The sequence below is a fragment of the Manacus vitellinus genome, unplaced genomic scaffold, assembly GCF_001715985.3.
Source record: "Manacus vitellinus isolate BGI_N305 unplaced genomic scaffold, ASM171598v3 scaffold_50_pilon, whole genome shotgun sequence".
Classification (NCBI taxonomy): Eukaryota; Metazoa; Chordata; class Aves; order Passeriformes; family Pipridae; genus Manacus; species Manacus vitellinus.
In genome coordinates, this window is record NW_021940612.1 from 29,152 (window position 1) to 50,214 (window position 21,063).

Consider the following 21,063-nt stretch of genomic DNA (forward strand, 5'->3'; position numbering starts at 1 on the left):
AAAAGACCCAAGATCTAGGTATGTATAAAGTTATTTTAATTAGTGATGTTATTCGTGGCTCAGAAGAATGATGAAAAAAGGCCCTTTTAAAAAGATCTAAGCTCAGCAGAGCTTGACTACTTGAAAGCAATACTATCTAATTTTTAGAATGGGTGACAGAATTACTGAGGCATTGACAGCAAGGACCAGGACTCTGCTTTCCTCTGCCTTGACTTGAAAAAAACACATGAGAGGTGGGACTCCAGAATCTTCTGGTTATCTTGACCCCAAAGTTACAAGGACTAGCAGTGGTTAGCTAAAGATCTCAGAAGACATTCCAACATTTCTTGCAGAAGGATTTTTATGCAGGTGTTGACCTTGGCACAAATGATGTAGGAATGGTAAAGCTAGATTTGGTCAACCTTAGCATAAATTGCTATAGAATGCTTTCTACAAAGGGAGGGTTGCAGCTCTGACACAGATAAAACCCCTCCTTCAGTCAAAACAGCACTGCATTTTCTCCTGACACGATCTGCTGCCTCTGGTAACCAGCGGTCTGTATCACAACCCTATCCCTGCAAAGACCATTTTACAGTAGTGCCACTCCCTGTCAACAATTAGGAGTTTTGTGTATGTACAGGGCAGGGAGAATACAGTCAAACCTTTGATTAACTAGAGTTACATTGGAAAAGGACTTGAGCCAAATCAGATGCCTCTAAGGAAAACAAAAAAGATCAGCCAATGTTATCTATCTCCACTTAAGCTTGTATTGTCTTATAGAACATAGCTAGTTGTGACTTTTAGACCTCTAATTATTTATAGACCTTTAACTAGTTATAATAGGATTAATAATATCATTAACACAATACTAGTAATACAATTAATAAAGTGACTAAAAATAAAGATAATAACTTCATAAGACTGCAAACTATGGGATAGTTAGAACTCTGCTTTCAGAGTATTGAAAAAAATTTCCTTTTTCTTTCATAAAGCACAAAATTCTAAGCTACTCTAACTACTCAAAGATCATGTGAGTGACTTACACACAAACAAATCGCAGAGACTTTTTGTAATGTGTCCAAAATGGAACACGAGTCCATTTCAAATATTAGCCAGGAATTATTACTGTATGCTGTAAGTAGCTAAGTCTTACTTCTCATACACCAATTAAAAGCAAAATGCTCTTGAGTTTTTAAGTGAAATTGATTTAAGCAGATGGAAGAAGTTCTCACTTTTCAATGCTATTAATTTAGTTATCCATTTATCTTTGAGGTGCTCTCCATAATCTGAAGAGCTAGAAATCGTATATACTCTCCTTAAAAAAAAAAATATTTTCAAAAGGAAGATCAGAAAAAAACCCCTAAACAAATTGAATAGAAAAATTTTTAGGGTAATAAAACAGTTTACAAGTAAAAAAAAATCTTTAAATATGCAGCCTACATTTTAAGTTACTGAATCAGATTTTTATTTCATGGCTTGCTTTCAGTAAGCTTAACAGGAGTATGCCACATAGTTGACAAAATATTTTCAAAATGTGCCCTATTTCCAGGTTCTTATCTCAGACATATTTTACGTATGTCATCACAGTCACTCTTTCTTAGAACATCTTAGTCTTTACTGTGCTAAAATTTTATTATTACCATGATCCATCAATATATTACTGCTGAAATATAATACACTACATAAAGTTGCAAATCCTAAAGCTAATTACTTCTTACTTCACATGCTCGACACAAAGCTGTTTTGTGTAGTACATGACTGACTTCATAATTCATTTGAGGAAACAGACCGACTAAGCTAAATTCTTGACTAACAAAGGCTGTGCAATTTCAGGAACTGAAAAGGGTTACACACATCTAAATTCAGCATGCCACTGATTTACATGTTTCCCTTGTCAAATTCAAGTCTCATAAATGTTATCAGCACACCCCAAGAAAATCAGTCTTAATTTAGATTTACCTGCTTTGTGTCCAGTAGTTTCATCCTATTCAAATGCAAACTTCCTAGATCATCCTTCTTAGATGTTCTGAACTTGTATTCTTATGTTTGTTCCTATTTTTCTGTTTAGTGGATTTCATAAATGATGAGAGAAGACATGAGATATTTGGGGACTAGCCTCTCCATCAAAACAGTGAATTTTGGCTCCTCAATATCCTTAACATTAACTTGCTTTCATTTTAGAAGATACAATATATTCACTTTCAAACCACAGCAGTTTCAAAGAAAAAAGTGAGAAGCTGCGTGTGAAATGTTTAGTGAGGTTTAATTTCCGTCCTGTGTCTGCTGAAATTTTACAGCCTAATGAAAAAATATGAAACACAAGTAAAGGAAGAAAGGTGAGCCAATCTCACCATCACTCCATGAACCAGAAAGATTTTGTTACGTGACAATATGATCATCATCAGATGCGAGAGCTTTTATCCACAAATATGAAATAACTGTTATCCTATCACCCTAACAAATTCTATTTATATTACATTTTCCTCAGGAATCAATAAGAACAATCTATTTAAAACAAAACAAAACAAAACAAAACGAAAAAAATCCACAAAATAAAACAAAACAAACAAACAAAACAAAACAAAAAAAACCCAACAAAAAACCCCAAAACAAAAAACCAGAACACCCCAAAACAAAGAGTTTATGGACCAGCTGCTTCTGTTTAAGCCCAACCGTTTCAGTATTGATGCAGCATAGCTAGAGCATGATGTCATTTGAAGTGTCAGCAGAATATATCCTGGTTGATATTAAAAATATGTAGGGGTCTAGCCTCTCCGCTCTGAACGTGCATAATTCCCATTGGTGGGAAAGGGAGTTGCTCACATGCAGAAAAGAAGATAAAGTAGATTAAATGACCATAGTGGATAGAGATATAAGTTCTACTAAAGAAAAAGACAATGATTTTCTTAATATTTACTCGTTCTCACTACAACACAGTGTCCAGTTTTAAAAATTGAAAATAATAAAGAATAACCTTCTAATGTTTCTTGTTTACTTTTATATGACCCTATGGAGATGGAAATCATTCTTTTATTCCAATCTTTCCGTTCTGTCTCTCCATCCATTCATCCAACCATCCATCCACTCCTTCCCCTCCTTCCTAGTCTACTATATGCATGCATGGAGATATTTGTTTTGTATACAATGAACTGTCTACTTAATAGAAGGTTTTCTTGTTTTAAATGTTGCAGGGAGAAGAAAATAAATGTAATGAAGGCTGTACCTTATAAACAGATGTGCAATACACATGTACACAGGCACACAGAAATTATAATGACATTTATTATCTAGCCAGTCGCTTAAGAGGATGGCACAATATATACCACTCTGAATGCCAAGCAACAATGAATATCTTTAAAGTGATAAATCTGTCTCAATGTCATGGGAACATGATTGTCACTTGTCATTACTCTGCATCTCTCTGTTTCTTCATATATCCTAAACCGCCTATTTTTACATAATTCAACACATTTAATAATGTAGAAAATCAATTAATATTTACTGACCTGTCTCTGCTTCTCCGTGATGGGAATGCAGCATTACAGCCAGCCACTGTGCAGACATGCATCTCTTTTAAATGAACATTTCGGTAGTGAAGCTTCACACTGTAGGAACTCTTGAAACTTTTCTTGCAAACATAGCAGATCTTGGGGTCTGGGCTGGAGCACATTTCAGCTTCTGGGGAGAACTTCTGGGGGCTGCTGTAGTTGAATGTAGAAGTGAAACTTTCATGAAGAGCAGCCATACTGGCACTGCCTCCATTGTACAGGCCATATTGGCTCATATAAAACATATCATATGTAGGGTCTGTATACTCTTCCTTCACCTTAATGACATCCTGATTGGAAGAGTCATTGTGGTTTTCATCTGGTCTGTTACCGTGCATCGTTGATTTTTCACCAGGTTCATGGAGGCGATCATCGCCTTCCATGGTTTCCTCACACAATTTGGGCTCTGATGACTCTGACTCATTTTCGTAGTCTCTCTCATGCTCCTGGTCTTCTGATGTCATGCTGTCTGCCCTTCTTATGTCTGGTCTGGAAATGCATCTGCTTCTGTCATTTTTGGAAAAGTCTTTCACAGACAGGCCTGGGCTCATTTCCTCCTGAGAATGGCAGTGATTGTCATTACCAATGTCATTCACCATCGTGCTGCTGTCATTCACCTCTTCGTCTTCATCATCAAACTCATCAGCAGTATCGATAACTTCCTTTTCAATTTTAACTGGCATGCTTGACTTCCTTGGCTTCTTCTTGGGAGCAAGGTCTGCATTGGGCTCTGGGGTGGGCATCAACACTGAAGGTACTGATGACTCTGAAGGAGGAGGGGGATGCTGCTCCATGCCACTCACTGCTGGTATTATTGGACTGGTAGGGAGTGAGGTTGGAGGACTCACCATCTCTCCAGGAGTAAGTAAATTTCTGTAAAAAGGTGGAACGGGTTGGACAGTCTTTAAAGCTGGGAAGACCAGCTGACTAGGAAGAGGGTTCTGCAGTACAGGGTCTAGAGGGGGAGTGGTAAACCCCATCGGTGGGCGCCCAGGACTTGTTAAAGTTAGGTTGGATTTTGTACTTGCTATGACGGGAGTAGCGGCACCTGATGTAGCACGTATCAGATCTTTGTCACGGTTATTCCTTAGCATAGGCATGTGGAGTCGGGGATTGGGGTTAGCACTGTGGCGATTGCGGCTTCTGAGAGAGCTGAAAACCATGTTGCAGCCTTCAATAGTGCACCGATGCTTGATTTTCAGGTGTACAGCATTGTAGTGGATTTTAAGTGTACCTTTGTCATAGAAAGTTTTGCCACATGCATTGCAAAACACTCTTCCTTTCCTCGAGGCTGATCCCATTCTCCTCATTCTGTGAATTCGGAACGAGCTTTTAGTGTGTTCTGTTTTTGATAAATCACTGACTGGCGTAGGTGTCTGAACAGGAGAGACGCAGGCTGGCTCACTTTTGGGCTCAACATTCGTGATGCTGGTCAAAGCATTCCTGTTGGATGTTTGCTCATTCTTGAAAGGCGTAGGGGAAACTTCAGATTCACTGCTCTCGTTATATTCATTTTGGGTTGTAAGACTTGGTTCACGGAGCCTCATTGCTGGCTGTTCCAGCAGGAGGCCATTTGGAGGCAGCCCCAGCAGTGGAGCAGAGACTGGATTTATGTACTGGAATGGAAGCAGGAATGCAAGGCTATTCGGGATGTTTTCAAAATGATGAATGCTGGAAGGGTTGCTATTCTCCAGGTGAGCAAGGAGACTTGGGCTCCTGGTGCGATTATTGCTTTCAATAAAAGTCCTTATATCTGAATCTGTCTTTGAAGATGGCACAGCCACAGCCTGCCCTTCTTTTTCTTGAATTGCCATCAGCTCCACAATAGATTTCGTTTCTCCAAATCTCAGGAACTGCTGAAGGGTAATGATCTCTTCTTCCCTGGACATGATGGCCCAGCGGTCCAGTACCTTGCCTGCAGCATCCTAGAGGCCATATCAAAGAAACAACAAAGACAAACACAAAGAAAAAAATTATTGATTCTGCATAATTATTCAATTCAATAGAAGGTGCTCTGCTGCCTGAACATGAAAACACTAAGCTCAAAAAACAACATGCATACAGTGTTAATAAAATTTGATAAAAAAAATACAAACTTTCCAGCCATGTAAATACTGTAATTACAGTCACAGCCAGAAAACCAGATTGAGTTTATTAATGTCAGAGTACATAAAATGTAGACCACAGGGCTCTGTGATCTAAAATGCTTTCAATACTTTCAATTTAACAACAGTGATCTATATAGAATGTTACTGTTTACAATACATCAGTGTAAAACATATGAACTGTTGCTGCACACACCATTGTAAAATACTGAAAGTTGTACTTTAATCACTATCAAATGGTAATATGAGAAAGAGCTAAATAAATGCATTTTGATAGATTTGCTTCTTAAATATAAGCAGATATAAGACTAAAGTCACTCATGGGCCATTTCACAAGAAACTTTGATAGAAGGCAAAATATCTTAAAAACAGTACATAATACTTGTACCTTACTCCCTTTTTCCCTGGACTCTTACTGGCACTTGATTGTAAGCTTGCAATCTTGGTATGGTTTAGACTCTGGAGATGACTTTTTTTGTAGTCTTGACATAAAATAACAGTTAAAAATATGTAAAAAGTAAGGATCTGATGGATGTAGATAGCATAAATGAGTAAAAATGTTGTCTCCTAACATTGCCTTCTGATAGCAAGGGAAAAATCCAGAGAGAATACACATCAGTAATCACTAGAATATCTGTTGTTAAATATACATTAAAAAGCATTTCACACTTTCATTTTTGCTAGTAAGCATGAGATTTGCCTGAAGGTAGAACTTAAAAATTCTGCAACGTAATGTCAGGCAATCCATTCCAGCATGTATTGATAAAAATATATTAAAATACTTATATAATGAATACATCATTTTATTGGCATCTTTCCTTTTGGATAAAATGCTGGACATAATATTAGCACAGTATCTATAACCAACAAGAACTGTTGCAGGCCATCAAACCAGCACTATTTCATTGCTTCCTTATGCCTTAAACAGCCTTGCAAGATACTCCACCCTACTGTCTCTGATATTTTTAAATCTTGAATCTCAGCTTCAGAACCTTATCCGAACATTTTGGACTATATGCTATTGCAAAACCCACTAGCTCTTTTTTGATTATGAAGATTGAGAACAGCTTTCTTTCCCTCCAGCACTCCCACCCCCCAGTTTTACTTATTTATTTATTTATTAATTTTTTTTCAGTCTTCAGAGGATTGATTCTTCTCTTCCCTCACACTTCCTAGAGTACCGGAAGACACAATTTTGCACCAAATAGTAAAGCATATGTTTAACTGATTACGCTGGTTTTATTATTTCAGTTCTGATATGTTCAGTGCAGTTCAACTCTCTGGATACAAAGATAATGCTGAAGGTTAATGCCATGTGTGTTTCAGTACCTTGGATACAACTACAAAATCTTCAGAAACGCTCCACACATGAACATTTAAAATCAAACCTTGGAAGACAATGAAACCCTCAACAGCAATTAATTATGGAAAATCTTACCCAGTTGACCCCAGATGGAAAGCCCCAGAGACCATCCCTGTGTAGAAAATGTTCAGTCTGTATTTACACAGTGATGAACAAAACGTCATGATGCAGATGCCGGTTCTTATTTGTCCCCACCTTTGAACACGCATAAGCATTGTGGACGTCTCTAATTTCTATGCCCTTACAGTTCTGCCTGTCTTCATGGAGCAGTACTTTAGAGTCAGTCAGTACTACCAAATAGAAATCATCTAGAACACCAAAAAATCCCTCCCAAGAACAAAAATTAGCGAAACAAAACAAAAACTAAATGGGACAAGGGGTGGGAGAAAAAAAATATCAACACCACAAAGAAATAATTAAAGGGCAGGTTCCTATCTTAAAACTATAAGATTATATTTGTTTTTCCCATCCAACTAACTATTACTACTTTCCCTAAAAAGTGTGATGTAAAGCTTCTTATACCTACTTTTCCCAAAACTTCCAGCCAGCCACAGCACCTGTATATATAGGTAATTCCTACTTGGAACTGCAAAGCCAGACTTGGTTCAGACTTTGATCTCCAGGTCTTTGCTATCAGGTCTGACCCAATCTATATGTACATATTTCTCATCCTAAAACATAAGTATTAATTCCTTCTAACTGTAACTCCCATTGTTTGAGGACGGAAATAACATTGTCTAATTTACACTGCTTATATGTATTGAATTAGGATTCCTGTCTGCAGCCAGCTGCAGGCTGCTTTGCAATGTACTACTGTAATTTGTTTTGGTTTTGTTTTAATTTGTAAATCACTCACAGGCTTATGTAACAGATGGATGCTTTACAAAAACAGGTATGTAAGTAAATAAAAATTAAACGCATCTAGCACGACAATAGCTCAGGAGAATAGTAGGTACAGATCCTTTAACAGATCCTCACACGTTAAGTGGAAGGTGGTTTCACACAGTCCCTCATCTGTTGGCAGCACAGCAATGTGCTGCCAGAACAGGCAGTCAGGACAGAACAGGCACAGAACAGGCAGTCAGGCATCTAAATCTGGGGGTTCCCTGTATGCTTTCGGGGAGTTATTCCACATCTTAACAGAGAGAAGCTGGTGCTTAGCTTCATGAGCTTCCTCTTCATGAGACACCACCACCCTTTGTTTCATTTTTTTTAAGGATTTGCAATGAGGAACACCAGACCTTTGGCAGCTGCTAAGCCCCACTTATCAGAGAAACTGGCAGTCAAGGGTGTTATTGTCATGGGGTTACCCTTGCTGCCATAGAAAGAGCAGGGAATCAGAAAGTTGCTCTTAAATATTGCTTGCCTACCCCTACTAGTTATATCAAGCTTTACCTTGTTAATTTTCAGCAAGAAGTTGTTTGGCTCTTTTTTCTCAACAAAGTAAAGAGAAATTGCACAGATGCCTATATTCCATAAAAACTTCACTGCTTGTGGATACTGCGTAGCACATGCTTCAATATTTACACAGTGAAAGGTTTCCATAAATCATCGTAAGCATGTATTATGCAAAACTAGATAAAGAATGAATAGGAATGTCATTTTTTGATAAAACTTAAAATTAACAAAAAATCTAACCATTATCCCATTTGAATTTAGCTATAACTAGCTAGGGATCTTTCTGTATAGGGTAATATTTGATTAGAGGTTCACGTCCTTTCTTACATGTAAACGATTTCTTGTTTCTTACAATCTCTCATGCTAAATTTTCTCCCCAAAGCCATTAAATCATATCAACAATTAAATACTTCATGACAAAAGGTTCCAATTTATATTACTTTTTTCAGCTCACAACTGATTAAGCCAAGCCTCCTGTGACAATGTGCACAAGGAAGTTAGTGAGTACAGAGATAGTACTGCATGCTTACAGCTCTAAGCCAAGCAGGAGACAAGTAAGCCCAACCCATACAGCATACACTGATGTTCCTTCTTTTTCCGTGCAGCCTTGCTTTTAGTCTTTTAGTTTTAATTTTACTTTATTTTTTTTTTTTACTGTGTGGATCTCTCTCACACAATCACAGATGGCGAAAATCTTTTTCTAACTCTAAACACACACTCGACTCTATTATTTGTATAGATACAGGTCCACATATACACATACATTAGATCTGTAATGTAATGTCATAGTTAATCACCCTGAATCTGCCTCCTCATTTTTGCTGACTTTATGTTACGAAAAGATGCGCGTGTCACAATATGTCAGGGTACCTCTTGTCTTAAACTTCTGGGTCAAGCAGAACAAGTGATGGGTGTCAAGATGCTTATCTGAGATGAAACAAACAGGCTACAACAGCAGATGGACACAACAATCACTCCAGTTTTTAGAAGCTTAACTGGGGAGGATTCTGAAGGTGGGTCTTCATTTTCTGAAGGCCTTTAGCCTTTACAAACTTCAGGCTTTCAATTCAGCTTTAAAACATCCCAATTTAAAAACTGCCTATTCAGAAAATAAAAACAGTCTACACAAGGACACACTATAAACATACACTGTAAGCCTTGAACATTCATTATGAAACCAGTTATTTTGAACTCTCATTTTGTATGAGAAGCTCCTTTGACTCCTGTGCCTGCATTACCTGCAGGTAATTTTATATGCCTGAACTCACGCAGACACATTTATGTACATACACAACACAGACTTTTAGCATTTCTGTTTTATCTTACTGGTTCACTTCTTGGCATAGATAAAATGCAGATACACACCTGGCTGAATACACAGTGAGAGATGACTATAAAAGAGCTGAGATTAATAGAAAGGTTAAAAAAAATTACATTGCTTCTTAAAGTAGCTTTATGTTCTGGGGAACACTCAAGGATTATTTTCCGGCACTATTGTGATAACTTCTGAGAACCTCTCAAAGTTCTATAGAAAAACTCATTGACAAGCTTCATATTTTAGCAAGTTTACATATATACACCCTAAACTGTTGCTTTTGATGCATATCAGCTAAGCATCCACATTACAAAATGTTTCATAGATACATTTTTAATTAAATAATTAGGCAAGCCTAGAGTTTATCACAAATCTTTCTTCTATAAGCCATTCTTAAAGAGCTATATATTTTCTAGCTGATCTCAAGGAAACAGTTTGAATGCAGCTGTAATAGTTGAAAAGCAGACTAGCAGACTAAAATATATTAATTCGGTCACACTATAATAGCAAAGGATGACTTTAATTAGGCTGTAGACAGAAAAAAAACCAGCATTTGTTTCTAATAAAGAAAAGCCTGCATAATTTCCATGATTTAGGGTTTGTTGTTTTTGCTTGGCTGAAATTCCCAGAAGCACCTCTTTGTTCTCAATTAAACTTCAGGGTGTTACACTATGGGTAGTCCTGCTACTCCTGGGGTAAGAATTACTCAAAGTGTGCAGCAGCACACCAACTCACAGTACAGATGGGGCAATGTAGAACATCTCCAGTTCATTTTGGCTAACTCCCACTGACCTCAGTAGGACCAAACTAAGGCCTCTATCTAGTTTTCCACAGAAATACACACTCACACATTTAATCAGATGCTCATTTTCCTGATGGGAGTTTTTACTATGCTGAAGCTAACTCACCTTTGCTCCTGTAAACATGAAGAAAAGGTATGCATCCTTGATCACTGTGATTCTACAAGTGCAATTCAGATTTACATACTCAGTCTGCAAAGAGGCATGGTTGAAATTTTTTTCCCTCAGCTGTCACTTCTCATCCACCTCCCACCAGTCTCCCTTCAGCAACGGAAACCATATGAACAAATGCATGCTTAAGTGTCAGCAGTCCTTTCCTTGAGTTATACTGCTGCAGTAGGAACAAACAGTGCAGCACTACTGAGTTCTCAGTCAATAATGGAAATCTTTATGTTTTGGCAGCCTCCACTCTGCTAGAAAAATCAAAACTGATAGATATTCTTCCTTTCTGACACCCCCTTTCCTTATTAGTTGAAGTTTTTTTCCTTGCCCCAAAGACACAAGGTATACATGAGAATACTGGCATGCTACAGCAGGAGAAGAGAAGGCAGCTGTCTCTCCCCAAAGTATCACTGAGAATGACATTGGAAGTGCGTATTCAAATGAAGAGTAGCATGAAGGAGACTTTTTACTTACATACATACATACTAACGTACGTACTTTGTTGTCAGGTTTGTAATAGTACTTGCTCTGGTTGCTCCTTAGACTTTAAGTCTCCTTACGCATTCAGGGGCAAGAATTTTTGCATTTTGACCACAGCTACCTTTGCAAACTTTACTAACTGCAGATAGTGGGGCAAATCCAGCTGCACTTTACATTCAGAGTAATTGCACTATACATATGGAGTAATTCCACTGACCACATTGAAAAGTAATTTTGACATAACTTAGCCCTGAAATGTGTGAATATATATTGGGGTTGTACCACCATGGTGGAGCACAGCAGCTGTGTAACAATGCACAGGAGCTCTGTTCAATGGTTTTGGAGCGAAAGTGAGAAACATCATGTCCTGCTGAAACTGCAGATGAAACATAAGGCAGTGGAATGCAATAACCGCAGGAGAATCCTAGCCAGGACACCACCGTTAACCACCCACACTCTTGTTTAATGGCCTACAGGGTCTTTATTGAGCAGAAGTATGCAGGTGTTCTGTTTCATCTCTCATTGCAAAGATGTATGCCAGGAGCACAGACTCCTCCCTGCACAAGCAACCTGCTGGAGTGCTGGTTATGGACTAAGTTGCATGGAGTGGTATGAAAATACTGCATCCCCAACAAATTTTGGGGACTGAACTTCCTCATAGTGCACATCAATTGCAGAATACCTATTCATTAGGTTAATCAACCTTAAAATACTCTGTTACATGCCAACTATAAAGCACCTATGTGGATTAGGGGTAAGGAAGACAGTGTCTTCCTGTTTTTAGAAAAGAAATATTAATTTGAATTCTTTCCCACTCTTCATGAATGCATATGCACCTCTGCAATTCCAGTGAAACTATTAGGATGCAAGGGCACCAGTTTTAAATGCTTCTGATTTTTCAAACATATTGTTTGACTTCTGATAGAATATTCACTTTGTTATGGAATGTTCTTGATTATGGACCAGATAAGAATATATAATTCACAAGATGATGGCTTTCTTTTTCCTGCATAACAGTGCATAAAGCATTTTTATTTTTAATACTATGCTAGATCACTGTGGGGTTACAATGTATGTAATCAAAACAGCTCAAGCTTTATTTAATCAAAGCAATTACATCAACTGTCTTTACAGTTGGGTGCCTGACAAGGTTTTTTTCACATCAAATATCTGTCCCTACTTGGAGTAAAAGCATCTAAGTACAGCTAGAGTCTGATACTCTTGAATTTACTAGTTTTCACAATGGTGTCACTCTGCTGTGGTTTAACCCCAGCTGGCAACAGCACCACACAGCCACTCACTCACTCCTCCCTCTGCCCCCAGTGGGGAGAAGAATTGGAAAGAAAAGGTAAACACTGTGGGTTGAGATAAGAACAGTTTCATAACTGAAACAAAATAAAATATACTACTACTGCTATATCTGGTAATGAAAAGGAGAAAGGAATAAAATGTAAGAGAAAAAAGTAATACACAATCAATTGCTCACCACTTGTTGACTGATACCCAGCCTTTCCCTGAGCAGCGATCAGCCCCTCCCAGCCAACTCCCTACAGTTTACATAATGGGCATGACATTCCTAGGGTATGGAATAATCCTTTGGCCAGTTCAGGTCACCTGTCCTGGCCATGCTTCCCCCACCGGCTTCTTGTGTACCTGCTCTCTGGCAGCGCATGAGACACTGAAATTCAAAGTCTTTGGTTTACTGTAAGTGCTACTTAGCAACAACTAAAAATCAGTGTGTTATCAACAAGATTCTCATACTAAATCTAAAACACAGCACTGCACCAGCTACTAAGAAGACGATCAACTCCATCCCAGCCAAAGCCAGGACAAAGCACTATGGTGCCAAAAACATTTGCTTTGATTTACAACTGTCACATTGCTGAGAACTATTAAAAGGCAAAATATGCCACTGATAGCAGTGGAACTCCTGTTAGCATGCATACAATTTGACTTTTTAAGCTTTAAGAAGATTCAAAGTAATCTTTTAGCAGTTGTCCTTATCTCATTTATTTTGAAATACTAGTGCCACTTCCCAAGTATTTTGCTCCTCTCACCCCAAGAACTGCACAAATTTTCAAATGCAAACATTTATTGTCTTTATCATCCATTCTGGTAGAGACTTTCAAAAGACTTTACTAATGAGGATTTAATGTGAGGTAAGCAGATGCTTTATGGTATCAGCTCACAAAAATACTTTTAATGCACTCTAAAGGTGAGGCATTTGTTCTCAACATTACTAAAATGGTATAATATCAAGAATTTATTCAAATTGTTTATTCACATACCTTACCTTTGAAATCCACAACCTTGGACTCCAAGTAGAGAAGAATATTTTGATACCTTTGCTTCTCTACAGCGTTTTAGAGTGGAACATTCATTGAAGTATCTCGAGAAGCTTTACCATTACCTTGTGGAGTGTTTGTCCTTTGGCAGACACGGCTATTAAAGGCAATCAAACCACCAAGGACATGGTGTATGAAGGCAAAGTATTTGTACTGCATGAGCTGCCATGGACCATTTTCAGGATAGTATGTAAACAGAGACACAAACTTGCTAAGCCACTGAAATAATTCCAGCTCTAAATTAACTGTAGAACAGAATTTGGCATGTAAGTGGGTTGGAAATACCCATCACGCATATAACCATAGCAATGATTGATTTTAAGACTCACTTTCTCTAATTGCTGCATATATAGTTCCCATTCTGTTATATGTAAGAAAATTTGCTTTGATGCTATCAGTCCCTAAAAATCACTTGTGGTTTTAATGTTTTACTGAGAAGTAAAGTTATGTTTTCTCTGGTTTTCTTGCAATAAATGCAGTAAGCTCTTTCTGAGCCTCAGTTTCACCAACAATGAAAGAATGAGACATAATTTTTATGAGAAACAGGAAATGTTCGCAAAGAGCACTGATGAGCTATGGTATATGCAACACACACAGCCTCAAGAGACATCCAGACTCTCTTTGACCAAGAACTTCCCCAATGCACAATGCGATAATACAAACAAATCATGTCTGATATCCTTGCTCCATCTAACACGAACTACACCAAATGCAGGGCAAGACATCTAACAGTCAAGTCAAATCAAATTATCAGATGGTTCTTTCCTCACTTTAAATCTAAACTGACTAAATTCATAACTGTGACTGGAAAATATAACCAACAGAGGCTGAGTCTTCCTGGGCTTATAAGTAAAATTTCCAACTGAGTTAGTAAGAAATTTGCCTAACTATGGGCATTGTAAGGAACTGAGAAGTTGCCCAAGGACATGAACAGTGAAGTAAAAGAGTCAATAGGTTATAGTCATAAATTGGATTGCACTACCTGCTTGGCTTTCTGATTGAACCCAAACTGTGTTTCAATAAGGGGATTCAGCTGTACTACATGCAGGATATATGAATGGCAGCAGAACCAGGAGATTGATTTCCATCTTTACTATTCATTAGGGGACTATGCATTATTACTTGCAATATATACAACATGATCTTAATGAGGCCTTTTTCATTTTACTGTTTACTGAAAAAATTTACACTGAAAAACACAGGTGTGCCATAGGTGGCAATGTGATGCAAAAGGGAGACAGCAGGGTGCAGAAGTGACACCAAAAAGGTAAAGGTCACTGGAATATAAAAATGCCACAGTACATGAAGCAAGCTATCGGTTTGGACATATTAGAGGCACTGAAATGCAAAAGAAAGTGGGGGAATTATATCACAGTGTACAAAGTAATAATAACTGTGCCTGCATGTCTTAATACCCTCTTGTCCCAGCAGTCCTGACTTTCTAGGCAGCCCACTTCTCCACATTAACAGTAGTCATTTGGAGAGCAGCAAACGTGCCATTAGAAGCACTTTTACAAGTGTATATTCATCCACCAATTAGCTTAATGTGGCTGCTTTCTGCATATTTTCTATCCAGGCTTGCACAAATCTTATTAATATTTCCCCCTAGCGCTTTGACAGATTACCTTGTCATTATGCATCCTGGAGCCTTTTAAACAATATGGGTAAACTACTGTTTGCGAGGTTAATGACAATTATCCCCTAATTACTGCATAAGTCACTCAGTCCACTTTATCTCATAGGCAGGGTTCTGCTCTGTGTATCTGCCATTGTGTCACTGTAAATGAATCTTGTATAGCTATGTTTATCTGTCGTTGCCTTGTAAATTACACTGACAGAAGAATGAACAAATTACTGTGTGTCATCACTTAAATACAGCTTCTGATAAAAAAACATCCCACAAGCACAGCACTTGAATTTTAGCCTGATCACAATTAGCAAACACATATTGAATGTTTTGGGAAATAGAAGTGGATGGGACATAGAGTGGTGGAAGAAGGTTTTGAAGTGGTAACAGCAGTACCACAGAAAAACCATAGAAATCTACACTAGTAGTAATACCATGAACACTTCCTGAGAACTATTCTGTTAATTTAAATGTTGATAGATGAGCTAGTGATAGTTTCCAAACAATCTCACATTCAGGGCTGTGCTGAATTCCACAATATCTGTTGTTTCTGATCAAAACCACATGAGATCTTTTTTAGCTGAAAAAATTCAAACAAAGTTGGAACAGAAGTAGCATTCATAAAACCACAAGTAATGCTATTTTAATGCATGCATTTCAGAGCAACATCTACCTCAGGAGAGGAATGCAGAATTGGCAAATACCAACTTCCCGGTACATTCCATTTTCTGAGGCAACTTCAATGTCATAGTTAAGAGTACTTCAGTGGTAGCACATCACTGAGACAGATATGCCCTAATTTGAGAAAGAATGTTGACTTGTTATTGTCCTTGATTCCTTCTTTCACCAAAGACAACTCAATCTCTTCAACAAGAAGTGCATACACTGTTAGTGCTCAGAGACAAAATAAGTCTATAGTAAAGAACATTAAAACAACAGCTGCTGTTTTAAATAATGCCTGTTCTATATTGGTGTTGGACAGGTAACTTCTTCATAGTTCTAGGAACCACAGTCCCCTTGTATTCCAGGAGGAAATAGTTAGTGACTTACTGAGTCATCTGGATCCTCACAAGTCTATGGGACCAGACGGGATCCATCCTAGGGTAATGAGGGAGCTGGCAGAAGAGCTTGCCAAGCCGGTCTCCATCATCTTCCAACAATCCTGGCTCACTGGGCAGGTCCCATATGACTGGAAGTTGGCAAATATCACCCCAATCCATAAAAAAGGCTGCAAGGCTGACCCTGGCAACTACAGGCCTGTCAGCCTGACCTCGGTGCCTGGCAGAGTTATGGAGCAGATTATCCTGTGTGAAATCACACAGCAGCTACAGGATGGACAAGGGATCAGACCCAGCCAACATGGGTTTAGGAGGGGCAGGTCCTGTTTGACCAACCTGATCTCCTTTTACGGTCAGGTGACCCACCTGGTGGATGAGGGAAAGGCTGTGGATGTGGTCTATCTGGACTTCAGCAAAACCTTTGACACTGTCTCCCATAGCATACTCCTGGAAAAGCTGGCAGCCCACGGCTTGGACAGGGGCACTCTGTGCTGGGTCAGGAACTGGTTGGAGGGCTGGAACCAGAGAGTGCTGGTGAATGGAGCTGCATCCAGTTGGCGGCCGGTCACCAGTGGTGTTCCCCAGGGGTCAGTGCTGGGCCCAGTCCTCTTTAACATCTTTATCGATGATTTAGATGAGGGGATTGAGTCCATCATTAGTAAATTTGCAGATGACACCAAGTTGGGAGGGAGTGTCGACCTGCCGGAAGGCAGGAGGGCTCTGTAGAGGGATCTGGATAGACTGGAGAGATGGGCTGACCCCAATGGAATGAAGTTCAACAAGGCCAGGTGCCGGGTCCTGCACTTTGGCCACAACAACCCCCTGCAGTGGGTCCAGAGAAGAGCAACGAGGCTGGTGAAGGGACTTGAGCACAAGTCCTATGAGGAGAGGCTGAGGGAGCTGGGGTTGTTTAGTCTGGAGAAGAGAAGGTTTAGAGGCAACCTCATCACTCTCTTCAACTACCTGAAGGGAGGTTATAGCCAGGTGGGAGTTGGTCTCTTCTCCCAGGCAACCAACAATAGGACAAGGGGACATGGGCTCAAGCTCTGCCAGGGGAGGTTTAGGTTAGATGTTAGGAAGAAATTCTTTACAGAGAGGGTAATCAGGCATTGGAACGGCCTACCCAGAGAGGTGGTGGATTCACCATCCCTGGAGGTTTTTAAAGAGATTGGACGTGGCCCTTAGTACCATGATATAGTAATTGCAGTTGGATCAGGGGTTGGACTTGATGATCTTGGAGATCTTTTCCAACCCAATCTATTCTATGATTCTATGATTCTATGATTCAAACAGTACAACAAAGACAGTGCATTTCCACTGTGTCCTTGGAAGGTCCCTTCTTGAGTCAGAGAAGGTCTTTTAATACTGGTTTTGTATATTGTTGGCAAGCACCGTAATTGCAAAGAGTTAGCAACAAGTGCACTTCTTACAGTGGCTTCCTACTCAGGTTACAAATTTAATTTTCTTAAGCTTAACGCAGTGACATCACCTGAACTGCCTCTCAGCACTGGCTTGAGCAGAACCTGATTCTTCTCGCTCCCCCTCAGACTGCATATTTAACTCTTAAAATTCCCTGTTTGCCAGGAAATTGGATGATTCGTAGAGCAAGATGCTTTTTTACTTAGACGAAACTGCCTGTCATGCAGATTTCAGGAAAAACAATGCAAAACAATGGGTACATCAACCCTGCATCCTGCAATGAGGTTACACAGTAACACATTTTATCATCTTTGAGGACACACTTTATACACATATACAATACATTCACAAATGATATATGCATTGATATGATAGCGCTACATAGTTGCATATTCAAAATGTATTTGATTTTACCTTATAATTTATACATCTCATTTAGTAAACCTTCTCAGGTTATTCACATCATAAAATATATTCTGCACGAGCTTCTGACCAATGTGGTACAAAAAAATTTGAAGTCAGGAGGACAACATGCAAATTGGAGCACATTATGAATCATGAAGTGTAGCACTATAAGACTGTTTAAGCTGCAGTACAAGAAAAAGGAAAGGTCAGAATTCTCCAAAACCTAGTGATTATTTACTGTAATTCAGGAGCTTACACCAACACTGAAAACCTTTTTATCAATGTAAAGTGTACATTTATTTTGCTGGATTACAATAGTGTCATATCTAGAAAGAACGAACAAACTGAGATATAGAAAAATTACTGATATTACTGAAAATAACAGTGGTTTGAATGGAACACAGATGAGGGCAGCACCTTTGACCACGCTCTCAGTAAAACTTGTAAGAAAAAACTGTAGTGAAATGGTAAGAAAATGTAACAGCCATCACTGCCAGGGATAACTGAAAAGACTGATCGATTTTGAGTAAGTACTACCTCAAGGGTTTTGGTCCTACTAGGATTGATCTTTGTATCTGTCCTGTGTTCAGTCAATGCAACTTTCAGCAGGGTATCCACTACAGAAATAAATGGAAGTGCTGCAGTAACCCTCCACCCTCCCTCTAAGTATACTATTTTCTCTCTATGTTGAAGGAAAAAACCCAATAACGTAGTAGATAGTAAAGTGACACAGATGGTTTAAAAAGTTTAAAAACACAGAATGCTTTTATTGTCATATACAATATTATTTGAAAAAAAAGTGTTTCAAAATTATTAATATGTCTCTTTGAATTTCAAGGTTCTTTGACCTCTGACTTTTGCTAATAGCAGTAAAACTGCCAAAAGCTTTACTGAAATTTGAAAAGATTACATCAAGTGGCTTTCCTTGATTAACTAGGTGGGTTACCTTGTCAAAAAAGGAAAGTAATGATACATATTGACAGTATAGACTGAACAGAAGAATAAGCAAGTGAATGCTAGATGTTGGAGATTAACAAGCACCATTCACTGGTCTAACCCTGTATTTAGGTAAAACCCCCTTTTTGCAAACATAACGTACATTCTACATGAGTAAATTCTTCAAAGTCAAGCCATGCTAGGGTCTGTGCCACCCCTCTCATTCTTCCATTCAAATGACCTAATATAATATGATGGGCATAGGCATAGAAGTGACCTTAGTTCATGCACAAAAAGTCTTTATTTTCTTTAGTCAGTTTGCAGCTTCAGAGTTACTCTTTGAACCACAGGTGCAAACAACCGAAATGCTTGGAAATTTAAACTGAGCAACTGAACTATACCTGTTCTTAGAGTTTAAAGAAGGATCTAAAACATCAAACAGAAATCTCATAAACTACAAACATTTGTACCTGAAAAGAAAAACAGTATTTTTATATTTTTAACGCATTTTCATAGAAAAGGAGGTGGACGTGGGCATCCCCAAGGAAACTGAAGCTTTAATCCTAGACTCACTAGCCGCATTTGGTGTGTTCTGGACAAATCATGGTCTTTCCATGTCTCAGATCCTTGTCTTTAAAATGGACATAGACAATATTTCCCCTTACTTCATGACTGTAATGTAAAACATGCCACAGAAAGGCTGAAGTCCAGGAAGCACTATTCTATAATTCTATATGTAATACAGAATTCGGTCCTGCCTGACCGACTTCATCTCCTTTTATGACCAGGTGACCTGTCTAGTGAATGAGGGAAAGGCTTTGAATGTAATCTACCTGAACTTCAGTAAAGCCTTTGATATTTTTTCCTATAGCATTCTCCCAGAGAAGCTGGCAGCCCATGGCTTCGACAGGTGCACTCTTTGCTGGCTTAAAAACTGGTTGGAGGGCCGGGCCCAGAGAGTGGTGGTGAATGGTGCTGCATGCACACAAGTGGGGCATGTCACAAGTGGTGTCCCCCAGGGCTCAGTGTTGGAGCCAGTCCTGTTCAATATCTTCACTGATGATCTGGATGAGGGAATCGAGTGTACCCTCAGTAAACTCACAGGCAACACCAAATTGGGTGGAGTGTTGATCTGCTGGAGGGCAGGAAGGCTCTTCAGAGGGATCTGGACAAGCTGGATCAATGGACCAAGACTGATGGTATAAGCTTCAACAAGGCCAAGTGCTGGGTCCTACACTTGCGACACAACAACTCCAGGCAAAGCTACAGGCTTGGGGGAAGAGTGGCCGGAAATCTGCCCAGTGGAAAAGGACCTGGGAGTCTGGATTGACAGGAAGCTGAACATGAGCCAGCAGTGTGCCCACGTGGTCAAGAAGGTCAACGGTATCCTGGCTTGTATCCAAAATAGTGTGGCCAACAGGACCAGGGAAGGGAACATCTGTCTGTACTCAGCATTGGGGAAGCCACACCTCAAATCCCTTGATCATTTTTGGGCCTCTCAAAAGAGGAAAAACATTGAGGTGCTGGAGAATGTCCAGAGAAGGGGAATAGAGCTGGTGAAGGGTCTGAAGCGCAAGTCCTATAAGGAGGGGCTGAGGGAGCTGAGGGTATCTATCCTGGAAAAAAGGAGGGTCAGGGATGATCTTAACACTCTCTGCAACTCTCTGAAGAGAGCTTGTAGCAAGGTGGGGTCTGGTCTCTTCTTCCAGGCAACTAGCAATAGGGCAAGAGGATATAGCCTCAACCTGCACCAGAAGAGGTTTAGATTGGACATCAGGAGGAATTTCTTCACTGAAATGGGTGTCAGGCATTGGAATGGGCTGTCCAGGGATGTGGTAGAGTCAGTATCCCTGGAGGTGTTCAAGAAATGACTGCATCTGACGCTTGGTGCCATGGTTTAGTAGACAAGGTGGTGATCAGTCAAAGGCTGGAATCAATGGTCTTGGAGGTCTTTTCCAACCCAAATGATTCTGTGACTGTGACTCAATGTAACCTCGAATAAACAGTTTATTGTGAACTTGACCTGCCTTTACGAACACTAAAACAACTCTGTCCTGCAGTAAGGTTTTAAATGAACTGAGCTACAGAAGAATTGAAAAGACAGACTTAGAAAGTGCCTATCT

General features: G+C 39.3%; 1 protein-coding gene across 2 annotated transcripts in view; it reads right to left on the reverse strand.

Moving 5' to 3' along the window:
* The window catches only part of BNC2 (basonuclin 2), a 299,095-nt gene that overhangs the window by 27,304 nt on the left and 250,728 nt on the right, over positions 1–21,063 (reverse strand). For both annotated transcript variants that reach the window (XM_018080995.2, XM_008934775.2), the window contains one exon: positions 3,486–5,452. In XM_018080995.2, the coding sequence (XP_017936484.1) occupies positions 3,486–5,452 (1,967 nt within the window). The remainder of the gene's footprint in view (positions 1–3,485; positions 5,453–21,063) is intronic.